The 12,947-nt window shown below is 54.2% G+C and overlaps 2 protein-coding genes across 13 annotated transcripts; one reads left to right on the top strand and one right to left on the bottom strand.

Annotated features, from left to right (window-relative positions):
• Positions 1 to 23: 23 nt before the first annotated feature.
• On the bottom strand, positions 24 to 8,335 carry SPHK2 (sphingosine kinase 2). Of its 11 annotated transcripts, none has more exons than XM_074316146.2 (7): positions 8,270 to 8,335; positions 6,883 to 7,035; positions 3,465 to 3,991; positions 2,514 to 2,663; positions 2,305 to 2,399; positions 2,103 to 2,218; positions 24 to 1,691 (listed from the first exon to the last, which is right to left on the bottom strand). In XM_074316146.2, exons 2-7 carry the CDS (start codon positions 6,915 to 6,917, stop codon positions 596 to 598), a joined length of 2,019 nt encoding a protein of 672 aa, XP_074172247.1. In that variant the 5' UTR covers positions 6,918 to 7,035; positions 8,270 to 8,335; the 3' UTR covers positions 24 to 595. The 11 variants fall into 11 exon arrangements, with proteins under 11 accessions (XP_074172247.1, XP_074172250.1, XP_074172245.1 ...); XM_074316149.2 differs by having other exon boundaries at positions 3,465 to 3,918; positions 8,270 to 8,332; XM_074316144.2 differs by lacking the exon at positions 8,270 to 8,335 and adding an exon at positions 8,008 to 8,246.
• On the top strand, positions 8,316 to 12,854 carry RPL18 (ribosomal protein L18). Of its 2 annotated transcripts, XM_019741511.2 has the most exons (7): positions 8,316 to 8,450; positions 9,677 to 9,763; positions 10,116 to 10,223; positions 10,694 to 10,792; positions 11,805 to 11,928; positions 12,142 to 12,211; positions 12,738 to 12,854. In XM_019741511.2, the coding sequence occupies exons 1-7, from the start codon at positions 8,448 to 8,450 to the stop codon at positions 12,811 to 12,813; spliced, it is 567 nt and encodes a 188-aa protein (XP_019597070.2). In that variant the 5' UTR covers positions 8,316 to 8,447; the 3' UTR covers positions 12,814 to 12,854. The 2 variants fall into 2 exon arrangements, with proteins under 2 accessions (XP_019597070.2, XP_088656185.1); XM_088800059.1 differs by lacking the exons at positions 11,805 to 11,928; positions 12,142 to 12,211; positions 12,738 to 12,854 and adding an exon at positions 11,342 to 11,739 and having other exon boundaries at positions 10,694 to 10,883.
• The last annotated feature ends 93 nt before the right edge of the window (positions 12,855 to 12,947 follow it).

The raw sequence follows: 12,947 nt of genomic DNA on the forward strand, positions 1-12,947 counted from the left end.
GGTTGGAGGAAGGGGCGAGGGTGTAAGAGGAATGAAGCAACTACCTTTATTGCATAGACCTTTTCAATTGCTTTGAAGATTGGGGTTGGGGGACGCACAGGAGACAGAAGACGGGAAATGAACTTCTCCTTCTGCACCCGCAGGTGGCAGAGGGAGAGGAACTTTAGTGCAAATCCGAGCGTCGGCCCGGGGGAACCTGCCCCGCTTGGGCTGATTGGCCAGTTAAGTGGAGGCACCGGAATGGACAGGATGAGACCCGGTCCTGACTGGCCAATTAAGTGAGGCCTCTCCCAGCCCGTACATTCCACGTCCCGTAATTGGACGGCGCGTTAATACAAGTTCCGCCCTCAGCTGACCAGGCCTTCGAGGGTCTGGAGTGAGCCCCGCCCATACTCGTCAGGCGCTACGCTCTGAGCGAGCCCACTGATGTGACCCTGACGACTTCCAATCCCTGGAATTTGGGCCATTCTCCAGCACCACCTCTAGTCCCCTGGGGGCGGGCACAATCCTGAGACAGGGCTACAGCCCCTGCACGTTGAGGCGTCCGCCTAACTCTAGCAGCCGGGCCCCTGGCGGGCTCCAAGTTTTGTTAGGTTCAGGGCTCTCTCCCGGAGTGGCCTGGAGGCCCAGTGAGCAATGTACCGAGGCCGGGATGCACCTGCGCCTGCAGCGGCCCGTACTCCACCTGCTCCCCGTCCACCGTGAGCACTCCACGAGGCGTCAGAGGTTCGAGGCGGAAGGCACGGGCCGGTGCATAGCACAGTTGTGGGCAGCCAAGGCTGAAGTGGCTGCCATGCTCCATGGCCAGGAAAAGTCGCAGAAGCGCAGTCCGCGAGATGCCACCGCGCACCCAGCACAGGTGCACCAGGCCATCGTCAAAGCGTGCATGGGGAGCTGCCACCAGGTCAGCCCCAAGGTGGCTGGGTGAGATGGCCAACATAAGCACAAAGTCCCCTTCCAGCGTCACCCAGCCTGGGGGTAATGGGGTGCCCAGAGGAGGGAGCAGGTGGTCCAGTGGGCCCCCAGGAGAGACGGTTACCGGGTCACCATCAGGGGTGGGAGGCAGGAACTCAGAGGATGCTGGCGTTTCTGGGGCCCCCTCGATGATGGGTGACAATAGAGCTGCCTTGGGAGAGCCAGGGGGTGAGGGCACCAGTGGGTCTGGGGACAGTGGAGCATCCCCAGCCCCACCCCAGTCCCCAGCCAGCTCTGGACCCCCACCATTGAGGGACAGGATGGGCAGTGGTTCAGGTGAGCCTGGGGACATCAGGGCAGGCTGAGGCAGGGGCAGGGGCAGGTCAGACACAGAACGATGCAAGGGTGAGTGGGCCACAGGTGGGGCTGGAGCTGGGGCCAGGGTCAGCTCTGATTTGGCACGGGGCAGGCCATGGGCAGGGGTGGGTGGGGCAGGCTCCATGGTTGCAGGGAGGTAGGAGAGACGTCCACGGTAGGTATGCAGCGTGGCAAGGCCCAGCACCGTGCTCAGCGTGAAGCGGGCACTGCCCAAGGCCCTGAAGCGCTCACTCTGGATGTCCACGTCTGACACAAAGCCCCAGGCCACAGACAGGAAGGAGAAACAGCGGGACCCTGAGGCCAGCGTCACAGAAAGCAGGTCCAGTGGATGGCTGCCACCCCGGCAGAGCAACAGGGAGCAGTTGAGCAGCAGGTCAATGCCTAGGGCCGGTTTAAACCTTCAGAGCCAGAGATGGATTGACACAGTGAGAAAAGAGTAAGCTGGGGGGGGGGGGGGGGTTGGGAGAGAGGCAGAGTGTAAGGTGGCGGTTGAAAGACAGACAGCAGGGGGACCATATCCCTGGGCCCACCCGCAGCCATTTGGCCACCTCCAGGTGTATGGACTCTTCTCACTGGGCCAGGTTCTGTCAATTCTTCCATTTCACAAGCATTCATTGACTGCCGCCTGTGTGCCAGGCGTAGTTTTAGGCACTAGGGATACAGCTGGGAACAAGACCAGCAAAAATGCCAGACTGATTGAACTGACAGTGGACTGGTGGAGGGGGAGAGATGGGGGCAGACATGCCAGGTCTGTTATCCCTCCCTCAGGGCATCATCAGGCTCAGCCGACATGCGGGCAGCCCACCTACCCCCCATGCTGGTTCACGGCTCCCGCCAGTGCATTGCCCGAGCCACAGGGGAGGATGCCCACGGGCGTCTTCACAGCTTCTTCCCAGTCAGGGCGATCCAGGAGTCCGTTCAGCACCTGGAGGGCCAGAGACCAGACACCTGGGTGCTGGTCCCAGCCTCCAAAGTTCCCCCCAGGCTCAGGGCAGGGGGCTCCTGCCCTACCTCATACAGCAGCCCATCTCCAGAGAGCGTGACAATTCCGTCCCACTCACTCAGGCTCAGCCCCTGGACCAGCTCCCGGGCGTGATTCTGTCGTTCTAATGTGGGGAACCAGGAGGTGAGGCAGGTTGTTCCACCCCTGCCCCACCACCACTCCCCAGGACTCAGTTCTAGCCCCCAGCCCCCCCTTTCCATCCTGATACTGCCCTTACCTGTCTGGATGAGGTTGAAGGACAGCCCAGCTTCGGAGATCATGGGCAGCACATGGTTCTTACACCACTGCCAGGCCAGGCCCCGCCCCCCAAAGGGATTGACCAATAGGAGTAATCGGGGTGGCCTTGGCAGAAGCTGAGAGGTGATTTCTGCAGAGAGAGGAGAAGTCTACAGAGACTAGAGATCCAGACCCCTCACCTCAGAAACAGTAACTGCAAACTGCAAGAAGGCTGGCACCGGAGGCTCGTGGGAGTTAATTTTTTTTTTCGCCCAGGCCTTACCTGCCCAGGCCACCCACTTCTCCCAGATATTGAAGATAAAGGCAGGGGTTGGGTGTCTAATCCCAATGCCCTTTGGACCCACGTGTGGAAGAGGAAGGAGAGCTATGGTTTCCACTTTCCTCACCCCAAACACCTGGATCCCAAGATCAGGTTTCTTCACTGTGCAAGGCTCCCTTACTATCACCATCCCTTTCGGCCAGCCCCCAGGCGGCCAGCAGGAGCCTGAAGGACCAAGGAATCCTAACAGATGGGGACCCTTGAATCTTTACCTTCTTGTGTCAACTGAGGACCCTTTGTGGGGGCCTCTGCCCAAAAGCCTTCTCTGGACCCCCACAGGCTAAAGTTTTAGATGCCACTTCTGAGTGCCCTGGGTGGTGACCGATCACGTCTCAGTCTCCTGCTTTCATCAGCCCGGGAGCCTCTGACTTATCTGTGGTCAGGACCCATGGAAGGGGGGAGAGGACAGAGACAAAAGTCTAGCAAGAGAGCAGCAGACACAAACAATTTTTCTCAGCCTGTGATTTTGTTCCTTCTGTAGCCCACCCCTGTCTGGTATCACGCTTTCAATACAGACCCAGAGAGACACATCACACAGACACACTGAAAAGTACAGACAGAGATGCCCACAGAAGAAATCTGCAGAAAAACTGAGGTTGCCCAGGACCTCACCCCCATCCCCAGGCAGCGGCAGTCCACGGAGCAGGCATGTGAGGGCAGTTGCCCAGCGCTGGGCCTCAGCACGGTTCTCCTCGTACGTGGCTGCCCCGTCAGCCTGGAAGGTGTGTGTGGCTTTGCGCCGGCCCTTACGCCGGCCCCGCGGGTAGGTGTAGATGCAGAAGTAGGCTGCTGAGTCAGAGGGGTTGCAGCTCCGCAGCGTACAGCAGCCTGAGACCTCAGTCAGCAGGACAAGGCCACCCCGGGGCCTGGCTTCAGGCTTTGGGCGCAGCTTCTGTATGTGCAGGGCCTGTGGTGTGAGAGTGAGGGCGAGGCGTAGGCTTGGGTCTGGGTAGGAGCCAAACTCGCCATGCAGGAGTGGGGTGCTGGCGGCTAGTGGCGGTGGTGGGGCCATGGCTTCCCTCCTAGGCCTATGGCCCCAGCTCCAGGTCAGCTCCTGGTCCAGCCTCTGTGGGGAGGAAGGAGGGCAGGAGTCAGAGTCCAGGATCCCCATGGCAGCTAGAGGGAAGCAGGGGCAAGGCCTGTGGACAGGAGGAGACAATGAGGGGTGGTCACAGGTACACCAAAGACAGACAGGCCCAGACAAGTGTGGGGAGACCCTGAGGATGCAAGGAAGAGAGCAGTTGGACAGGAAGGCCAGCATCCTGAAGGCTCCACACCCAGGCATGCAAACATTCATTCATTTATTTATTCCCCAAATAATTATTCAGTACCCTCTATGTGCCAATCAGTGCCAGGCCCAGCAAACTCAGCAGAGAACAAAGTGGACAAATATCCCTGCTTTCATGGAGTTTCTATGCTAATTAGAAGACAAAAAAACAAGATAAAGAAGTACAATACAGTGCTGAATGATAAGGGCTTTGGGGAAAAATAAGGCAACGGAGAGAGATCAGGATGGTAGAGATATAGAAGAAACAGACACGCAAAGACAGACAAAAACACAACATACATCTCCAGATGGAGAGAAAGTAACAAGGGGGAGAGACCTGGACACAAAGGATAATGTCCAAGAGCCAGAGAAACATTGAGAGGAGACAAACAGCTTCAATGAAATGAAACCTAGGATGATGAAATATACTTAGAGAAGAGAGTATGCGTTTAGGGGCTTCTGAGGGTCAGAAAGAAAAGGGAGAAAAAGAGCAGATAGGAGATGTAGACATCAGTAAAGACTAAGAAACGAATGTGACATGGAGGGACTAAGGGATCAGAGAGCCAGAGGAGCCACATGCAAGCACCTGCAAGGGACAGGGGCCAAGAGCTGGACCCTAAGGACTGACCTGGACATCTGGCTGAAAGCTCTCCAGGGAGAGAGGATGGGAGCCAGGCCTGAGATCCCCTTCCCAAAGGCCCTCCCCCTGCCCTCTGCCCTTCTTCAGCCTCCTCCCTGCTCACCTTTGTTCCGCACTGCCCCGCCCACCGAGCCACCTATCTGTCCTGCCCTACCTTTCCCTGGCCCAGATTTGCCCCAGACACACCCCCCTCCCCCAACCTCGGACTCACCCTTAGGCCCCACCCCTTATCTCAAATCAGGCTTAGGCACAGAGCCCAGATCTTCCCCCAGTCCTGGGCCTGAGTCTCTGTCTCTAGGTCTCCAGGTCTCTGGCCTGCTCTCCATTCTCTCCACCCCCAAGGTACCCCAGAGCTGGGCCTGTGTCTCCATCCATAGGTTGCCCCCATAAGCCTGAGTCTTTGTCTCCGGTTTCCCCGTTCCCAGGCCTCCACTACCCCCCCCCGCCCCCCCCACACACACGCCCCGATTTCCACAACCCAATCCCAGACCTGAGTTTCCATTCCTGGATCCCTCAGTCCCGGATCTGGTTCTCCATCTCCATCCCACACCCCTGGTACCCCAGTCCCGGGCCTGCGTCTCTCCGTTCCTCTCGGTCCCTGGGTTCCCCAGACTCGGGTCCCTGCCCAGCCCCCGCACCCTCCTCACACGCCGGGTCCTCCTCCAGGCGGCCCCTCAAATCAGCACCAACCGCCCCGATCTGACCCAAGGGTGTGGGGGGAGTGTGTATCTGCTGAGCCAATGGCCGCGTGCCTGGCCTGAGCCGCACCAATGAGGACGCGCGGGGGTCGGGTCCAGCCGACTCGCTAGTTTAGCGCAAGGGCCTGCCGCCAGAGAGCCGAAGAACTGGGCGGGGCATCGCGCTCGCGAGATCAGCTGCCATTGTAGGTGAGGGCACACGCGCAGCAGAAGGGGCATCACGGCCCAACGACCAGCTACTATATCGCCATCTTTGTTGAGGGCAAGGGCCAGTCCCATCCATTGGGTTTATTAAAAAGGGGCATGAAGGCGATCTTCAGCTGCAGACCCAGAGAAGCAGAGTCAGAGTCAATAAGAGACTCGAAAACAGTATTGTCTCTTTTTCATATAGAGTGAGAGAGAGAGAGAGATTCAGAGAAAAACGAAGATATACACAAACACAGACAGTAGAATTAAGAATATGCAAGATAAGGACTCCAGAAAACGACGGACACAGACAGAGCTAGGAACAGACAATTCTGGAATGAAAACCAGAGAGAAGAAGCTCATTAATTCACAAATTATTAATAAGCCATAGGTATATAATGTACAGCATGGGGACTATAGTCGATGATATTGTATTAACTCTGTATGATGACAGATGGTAATTAGACTTGTGATCATTTTATAATGTATATAAATATCAAATCATTTTGTTGTACACCTGAAATTAATATAATATTGCATGTCAATTTTTAAAAAATGTTAAACTATTTTACGTTGGGCCCAAACCAGAGCAGAGGCAGCATGACGAAAACATTTGCTTAGGGAATGACTCAGTTACAGAGCAAGACAGAGACACAAGGAGAAAAACTGGAAAGACAGTATCTGAGAGAGACCTCTAGGTCAGGGGTTGGGAGTGGGGGCTAAGAGAATACTGGAGCCCCAGAGGCTTGAGAGGAACTGAGACCAAGAGACAGAAAGCAAAGATGTTGAAAGAGAGGCAGAGAGAGGCAAAGACATGGTGAAACAGAAAGAAATAAAGGCAAGAACAGTATTAGGAGACCTAGAAACAGACAGAATTGTAGAAAGAAACACACATGCTTAAGGAGATAGGGACAAGTTTGCTGGAAAGATAAATGGAGAAAGAAGTTATTTATTGCCAAACAATGTACCTTGTGTTCAACCCAGAGTAGCAACAGCACCAGATATGTGCCAAAGAAAGACCCAGAGAGAGAGAGGGACAGAAACCCAGTAAGAGGAAGAGACAGGCAAACACAGCACCTGAGCTTGGCGCCCTGGGAGAAAGAAAAGCAGGCATACCAATCAAAGAGGCTGGGACTCAGAAATAGAGACCAAGTCACACAGACGAGGGAACAGGGACAAGGAAGAGGAGGAAACTGTGTCCCATGGTATTGTAATCTTGGTTTTCAGATGGACCCTTACCTGGTCCCACTGCTCCTGTGCTTCAAGGTATCCATTCATCTGCTGGCCCTCTCCTGTGTTCACATCAGCAAGACCCTGGCCCTGGGTCAGAAGCCATGGGAGGTTGATATGGGTAAAGAGTCAGGCCTCACAGTTCAGGCCGGGCCTTTGGCTCTGTGGAGGAGAGGTGAATAAGTACAAGTATCAAGAGCAGACTACAGGAGCCCAGGCTGAATGTGTTGGAGGCCCAAGGGGCAGGGCCTCCCTGAGGAAGGAGAAACGAGAAGAGGTCAGCTTTGTCACTGCCCCACCCAGTTCATCTCGTCTCATCCACTAAGGACCAATAAAGAGGGGTGAAGCCTAATTTTACTAAGTACTTATTATGTGCATTGTCCTAAGCATTTTTACTAACTTATATAATGCTGAAAAACACCCTATGTGCCAGGTCTATTGTCATCCATTCTGTAGCTAAGGAAAGTGAGGCACAGAGGTTAAATGACTTGCCCAAGGTCACATTATTATTAAGTAGCGCACCCAGGATTTGAATTTGGTTACAGATGGCATCGACATCTTTCTATTCTCTGCTCCTCCCTGATCTCCATCTTCCCCCTCTTCCTAGGTCTCCTCACTCCCTGGGTCTCCATTCCCCCTACCCTAGGTCTTTGTCCACCCCCGCTCTGGGTCTCCATTCCTCCTCCCCTCTGAATGTCTGTCTCCCTCTCTTTAAGTCTCTCCTCCCCTTTCTTTCGGAGTTTTTACCCATCCCCTCTCTCAACTCCACTTCCCAAGCCCGGGACCTCAGCGTGCCTCCTCCTAGCTCCAGTACCGTGCACATCACTCACAACAAACACGCTGGGCCACTTGAATCTCTCTGGCTGGGAAAAGCAGCCCCCAGCTGCCAGAGGCTGAGAAGGGGTCAAGAATGGGCCATCTGGGGGCAGAGGGAAAAGCGGAACCTAAAAGGTGGAAATAGACTGCTATAGACTGGGCTGCAGCAAGAAGATCTCAGGTTATAGTAGGACTTCCCGAGCCGCGGCTGTGCCTGGAAAGCGCAGCACGAGATAAGGCGGAGGTCAGCCTAATATAAGAAAATCCCCTAAGCGTGCGGTCAGAGGTTTTCTGGAGGTCCGGACTAGCCCTGCCTACCCAGCCTCCTCAGCTCCAATACTCGGCCCGCCCGGTCCTCCGGGAGCCACTGAGACGCCGTCGGCTTCGGGCCAGAGCGTCACCGCGTGATGAATCGCCCTAACTCCGCGCGACATCTCCCTCACTCTCAGATCGCTTTCTTCCGGAAGAGTATCGAGAACAGGGACTGAGTAGGGCCAGAGAGGCCCCCAACGTGCTGGTCCTTCCCTCCTTGACGTAGCCCCTTTTCCTCTTTGGTGGTTTCCCCCGACCCCCGCCTCACCCTATTCCGGAAACGCCCGTCTAGCCGGCCACCAAATTCACCATAGAGAGGGCCGACTCGCCGTAGAGTGCTGCGTCGCACATATGTGACGTCATGTAGGCGCCGCTTGCTGAAGGCTTTCCCCGCCCACAGCGGCTTCGGTCTCTCTTTCCGGACCTGTGGAACAGGAGGCGCCATCATGGTGAGCGCGCTTTGAGGTGTTCTGAACTCTACTATCCGCCGCCATCCGCCGCAGTCTCGGGCTGGGGGCGCGCCACAGGGAGGCAGGGGTTCCGGGGGTGTATGAAGGAGGCGACTCCTGCGGTGGGGGGGCAGTTTAACGGGGCCTGAAGACCAGGGATTGGTCAGTCGTATCTATCTCCAGCCCCTCCCGTGTTCCTCCGTTGTAGCTCCCATTGAATAGATGCTCAAATTGAGGTACGAGGTGGTTAAATGATACGACCAGGAAGAAAATGTCAAGAAGTGGCGGAGCCAAGATTCAGACCCAGGCGCTGGTTCCACAGCCACTCTTATCTGTTGCCTTTGATGCCTCTTCCCGGACGTATCACTCCTCACCCTGAAAAGTTGGGCCCTGGTGGGGAGTTGTCGAGCGTCCAGTGCCCGAGTTTTGGGGCCAGGTAGGCCTCGTGCGAGTCTCGGCTCCTTGCCCATCCTGTGGTTTTGCTTTCCCAGCCGTGCCGCACTTTCTCCATCTGTTCACTGGGGACAGTAATTCTGTCTCACAGATTTGATTTTGGAAAGAATTAAGTTGTAGGAAGTGCTCACCATAGGTTTTTGCAGACGTTAAGTATTGGTTAACTGGGAGCAATTGATAATTAAGTGGTTCTTTACAATTCATAACATAATCCAAAAGAAAAATCCTCAGGAAAGTAAGCAGGTGGTGTAGCAGAAATGGGGGGCTTTCCAGAGTTTTAGCGCTAAAGTCGGAAACTATCATAATGTTTTTGGTTTCAGGGAAACCAAATGAAAGATTGTTCTAAAATTGGTTCTGTACAGATTAATTTCTAAATAAAAGTTTGATATGACTTAACATTTGCCCTTGTTTTTGGTTACCTCCATGTGTGGGAGCAAGTATTGGGAACTTAAACACTTAATTGTTGAAAAATACAATTTCTGGAGTTAAAATTTTTTCTTGAAATTAATGTGGCTACTGTGTTAAAGCTTTCAAGGTGCTGTGTGTCATGTGCTGAAGGATTTACATTAGAATTAGCCCCCTTTTGCAGAGCAGTCATTTGAGGCCCAGAGTATTGACGTGATTTCTAGAGCTCTCCCAGTGGTGGGCCTGGGATTTGTCTCTTTAGAGACTGGAGCTCCATCTAATATCTCAGAAAGAAGTAATACTTGAGAACGGTTATGGGTGAGTAATCTGACAGCAGACTTAACCATGGTTTTGCCTTCACCCGGCAGGGAGTCGACATCCGTCACAACAAAGACCGAAAGGTTCGGCGCAAGGAGCCCAAGAGCCAGGATATCTACCTAAGGCTGTTGGTCAAGGTGAGGTTGGGGCCTGAGATGGTTGGGTAGGACCACCCGAGTGCAACTTTCAGGGCCTCCATCCTAGCATTGGTCACTGGCTCCTCAGGGGCTTGCAGGACAGGCTCTCATCTCTGATTCTGCCCCAGAGCATCTGGAAGTTCAGTGTTTTCAGCCCCTGGTCTGTATACAGCGAGGGGGTGAGGAGGGAATTTTCTGGGTCCCTGACCAGGAGGGACCTGGGCCAGTTCTCTCCCTGGAGCTCAGTGGGAGACAGACAAAATCATATGTTTGCCCATTTCTTAGGAAGTTGGGAGGGAGGGGGAAGTAGGAGGCCCCAGGTTCTCATTCCTCCTCTTCCTTTCACATCCAGCTATATAGGTTTCTGGCCAGACGAACCAACTCCACCTTCAACCAGGTGGTATTGAAGAGATTGTTCATGAGTCGCACCAACCGGCCACCGTTGTCCCTTTCTCGGATGGTGAGGGGCTCTTGGGGGGAGTATAGCCAACCTGGGGGTGACTCGGTCACATGGAGCTGACCTCTGGGAGGAAGGGAGGGCTTGGAGCTCTGACCCTCAGGTGTAGCTTAATAGCCAACTGGATATTCAGTTGGCTTGGCGTCTGGGTCTTGTTATTTTTCTCATTGTGAGGTTGGGGTGGTTACAGTGGCTTTATGAGTTTTTCCTGGGCTTCAAGTTATATAACAAGATCTCACGTGTCAAGAACCCTTTATAGGAGAGGTCTATTGAAAAATCTCTGCTTGCATTTTCTCTGGAGATTTTACTGGGCTGAACCGTGATTAGGCCAGTGCTAGTTTGAGAGACATGGCATGGATGGGTTTAGCCCCATCAGGGCACAACTATTGGACTTTGGGGTGCTTGAAGCAGTGGAATTGGATTTCAATACCAGAAGGGACTCTTTAATGTGCATCTTTCCTCTTCCCCCAAAGATCCGTAAGATGAAGCTTCCTGGTCGGGAGGGCAAAACTGCTGTGGTTGTAGGGACTATAACTGATGACGTGCGTATCCAGGAGGTCCCCAAACTGAAGGTGAGTGGCGAGGGGCTCTGCACAGTGGGAGTGTCAAAAGCATGGGCTCAGGGTGGAGTCCTGCAGACTTGGCTCATCCTTGTCTGCTGTGGGGCCCTGTGACGGGCCAGCCGCCACGAGTCGATTAGTACCTGAATGGGGGAGTGGGAATGAAATAAAAGACACACACAAATGTTAATGTGGCCGGTCTTCAGTCATGCTGAAGCCCTGAGTTTATTATCTCTAACCAATATATACAGTTTGAGTACGTGCAGTTAAACGAAGAAGATACGCATTATCTCAGCGAAAGTAAATCTTTCCAGCCTCAACCTTACTTTGACATAGAAGATACAAGGTCACTGAAACTCACAAAAGTAAATATTTTAAGGAGACAGAATCTACTATTTGTCTAAAAAGCCCTTAGTTTTTTGTGTCTGGGAACTGGCCGTTTTCACCACATTCCTCAGCAGCCGTTAGGCGCTTCTCAGATAAGACAGAGACAATGTTATGGAGACAAAAACCGAACCAGTCTGTAAGGTTCAGGGCTACAAAAAACCATGGCTCCCCACAGGGCCCTCAGGCTCATGCTGTATCCTCGGTCTCACCTCTGGGTGAGGCAGGCATCACACCTACCAGGTGGCTTTGGGGACTGAAGGGGACTTATCATTGGCATCATTGATGGTGGTGTCCCTGAGCAAGCCCCTTCTGGAGCCCTGTTTACGGTGCTGGCTCTTGAACTTGCCTGCAGCCTGGGTTCAAATCTGAATTTCTCTGCTACTTTGTCACCTCTGGACAAAGTCCTGGATCTCTTTTATGTCTCAGTTTCTTTACATGTAATAGCTGCAGGTTCTAAAAGTGGTAAAAACAGCTGATGTCAGCTCTGGAAGCTTCTTCTAATAGTTGGTGGTATTGGTTATTGGGCTGAGCAAGTAGCCAGGCTTCTCTGCTGGGCCAGGGCAGTGGACAGTAAGTCCCAGCAGCTCGTGGGTGGCCATGCAGGGGCCTCTTCCCACACCTGTCCTGTGTCTCCCAGGTGTGTGCACTGCGTGTGAGCAGTCGTGCCCGGAGCCGCATCCTCAAGGCTGGGGGCAAGATCCTTACCTTTGACCAGCTGGCCCTGGACTCCCCCAAGGGCTGTGGCACAGTCCTGCTCTCTGGTGAGTGACGCTTAGTGGCTCCCATGGTGGGGCTGGGACCAAGTGTGAATGAGGGTGTGTGACTGCTGGCAGCCTTTACCTTCCCGGGTTTCGGAGGTCAGGGCATTGCCCCACTTCACCCTCCCAATCAGCCTGAGCCCTGGAGAGAAGCTGCTTGCAGGAGGTCTGGGTGCTGGGTCTCTGCCTGATCCACCTCTTCCTCCCTTTTCCCAGGTCCTCGCAAGGGCCGAGAGGTATACAGGCATTTCGGCAAGGCCCCTGGAACTCCGCACAGCCACACCAAGTAAGTATACCCAGCCCTGATTCTCCCCCTGCATGTGTAGGCCTGTCATGCTTCCAGCTGCCTCCGTTTCTCACACTAGTCCAGCCTCAGGCCTCCCTAGAACTCCCCACCTCATCGTACCCACTTTCCCTTCCAGACTTGGCTTTAGAGCTGTGTTTCTCAGGGTGTTGAGGGCCCTGCACAGACAGTGTTACAGATGCAGTCCCTGTCTTAGGCTGAGTTGGCATGTCCTGGGTGGAGAGCCTGCATTTTACTCAGCCTCCAGGCATTCAGGTTGACGCCTCCAGTGCCTGGTGCAGTGCTTTAGCAGCCACTCCTGGCATCTTAGCTCCCTACACTGCAAAGTTTTTCCAGCACCCCATTTGGTGTTATCACTGACCCTTCTTGGGTTGACTGAGGTTTTGGTGTCCGTGTGCTAACTCTATTAGAGCCAGCATCACTCTGCTCTGAGTCCCCAGTATGCAAGCAGGCCCTGGCTCCATCTGTAACCTGGGCGTACTCTCACTCTCCCTCCTCTCCTCTGCAGACCCTACGTGCGCTCCAAGGGCCGGAAGTTTGAGCGCGCCAGAGGCCGAAGGGCCAGCCGAGGCTACAAAAACTAACCCAGATCCTGCCTTGTTATTAAAAAGCTTTTGGAAGCTGACAGCCCTGTGTGTATTATTGGGGGGACGGGATTGGGAGTGGATTGGAGCTTGTGGGCAAGAATGAATTTGGTTTGGTGAATTGGGCTCCGAGG

This window comes from Rhinolophus sinicus, chromosome 8 (assembly GCF_057876585.1).
Source record: "Rhinolophus sinicus isolate RSI-liver-muscle chromosome 8, RSI-T2T, whole genome shotgun sequence".
In the NCBI taxonomy this organism is placed as follows: domain Eukaryota; kingdom Metazoa; phylum Chordata; class Mammalia; order Chiroptera; family Rhinolophidae; genus Rhinolophus; species Rhinolophus sinicus.

Coding starts and splice junctions, on each gene's coding strand:
- SPHK2 (XM_074316146.2), bottom strand. CDS start 6,917: ATGGATACCTTGAAGCACAGGAGCAGTGGGACCAG. Junction 2,400..2,513: donor CTTCAACCTCATCCAGACAG/GTAAGGGCAGTA, acceptor TCCCCACATTAG/AACGACAGAATCACGCCCGG. Junction 1,692..2,102: donor GCCGTGAACCAGCATGGGGG/GTAGGTGGGCTG, acceptor CTGGCTCTGAAG/GTTTAAACCGGCCCTAGGCA.
- RPL18 (XM_019741511.2), top strand. Junction 10,793..11,804: donor AGGAGGTCCCCAAACTGAAG/GTGAGTGGCGAG, acceptor TGTGTCTCCCAG/GTGTGTGCACTGCGTGTGAG. Junction 11,929..12,141: donor TGGCACAGTCCTGCTCTCTG/GTGAGTGACGCT, acceptor CCCTTTTCCCAG/GTCCTCGCAAGGGCCGAGAG.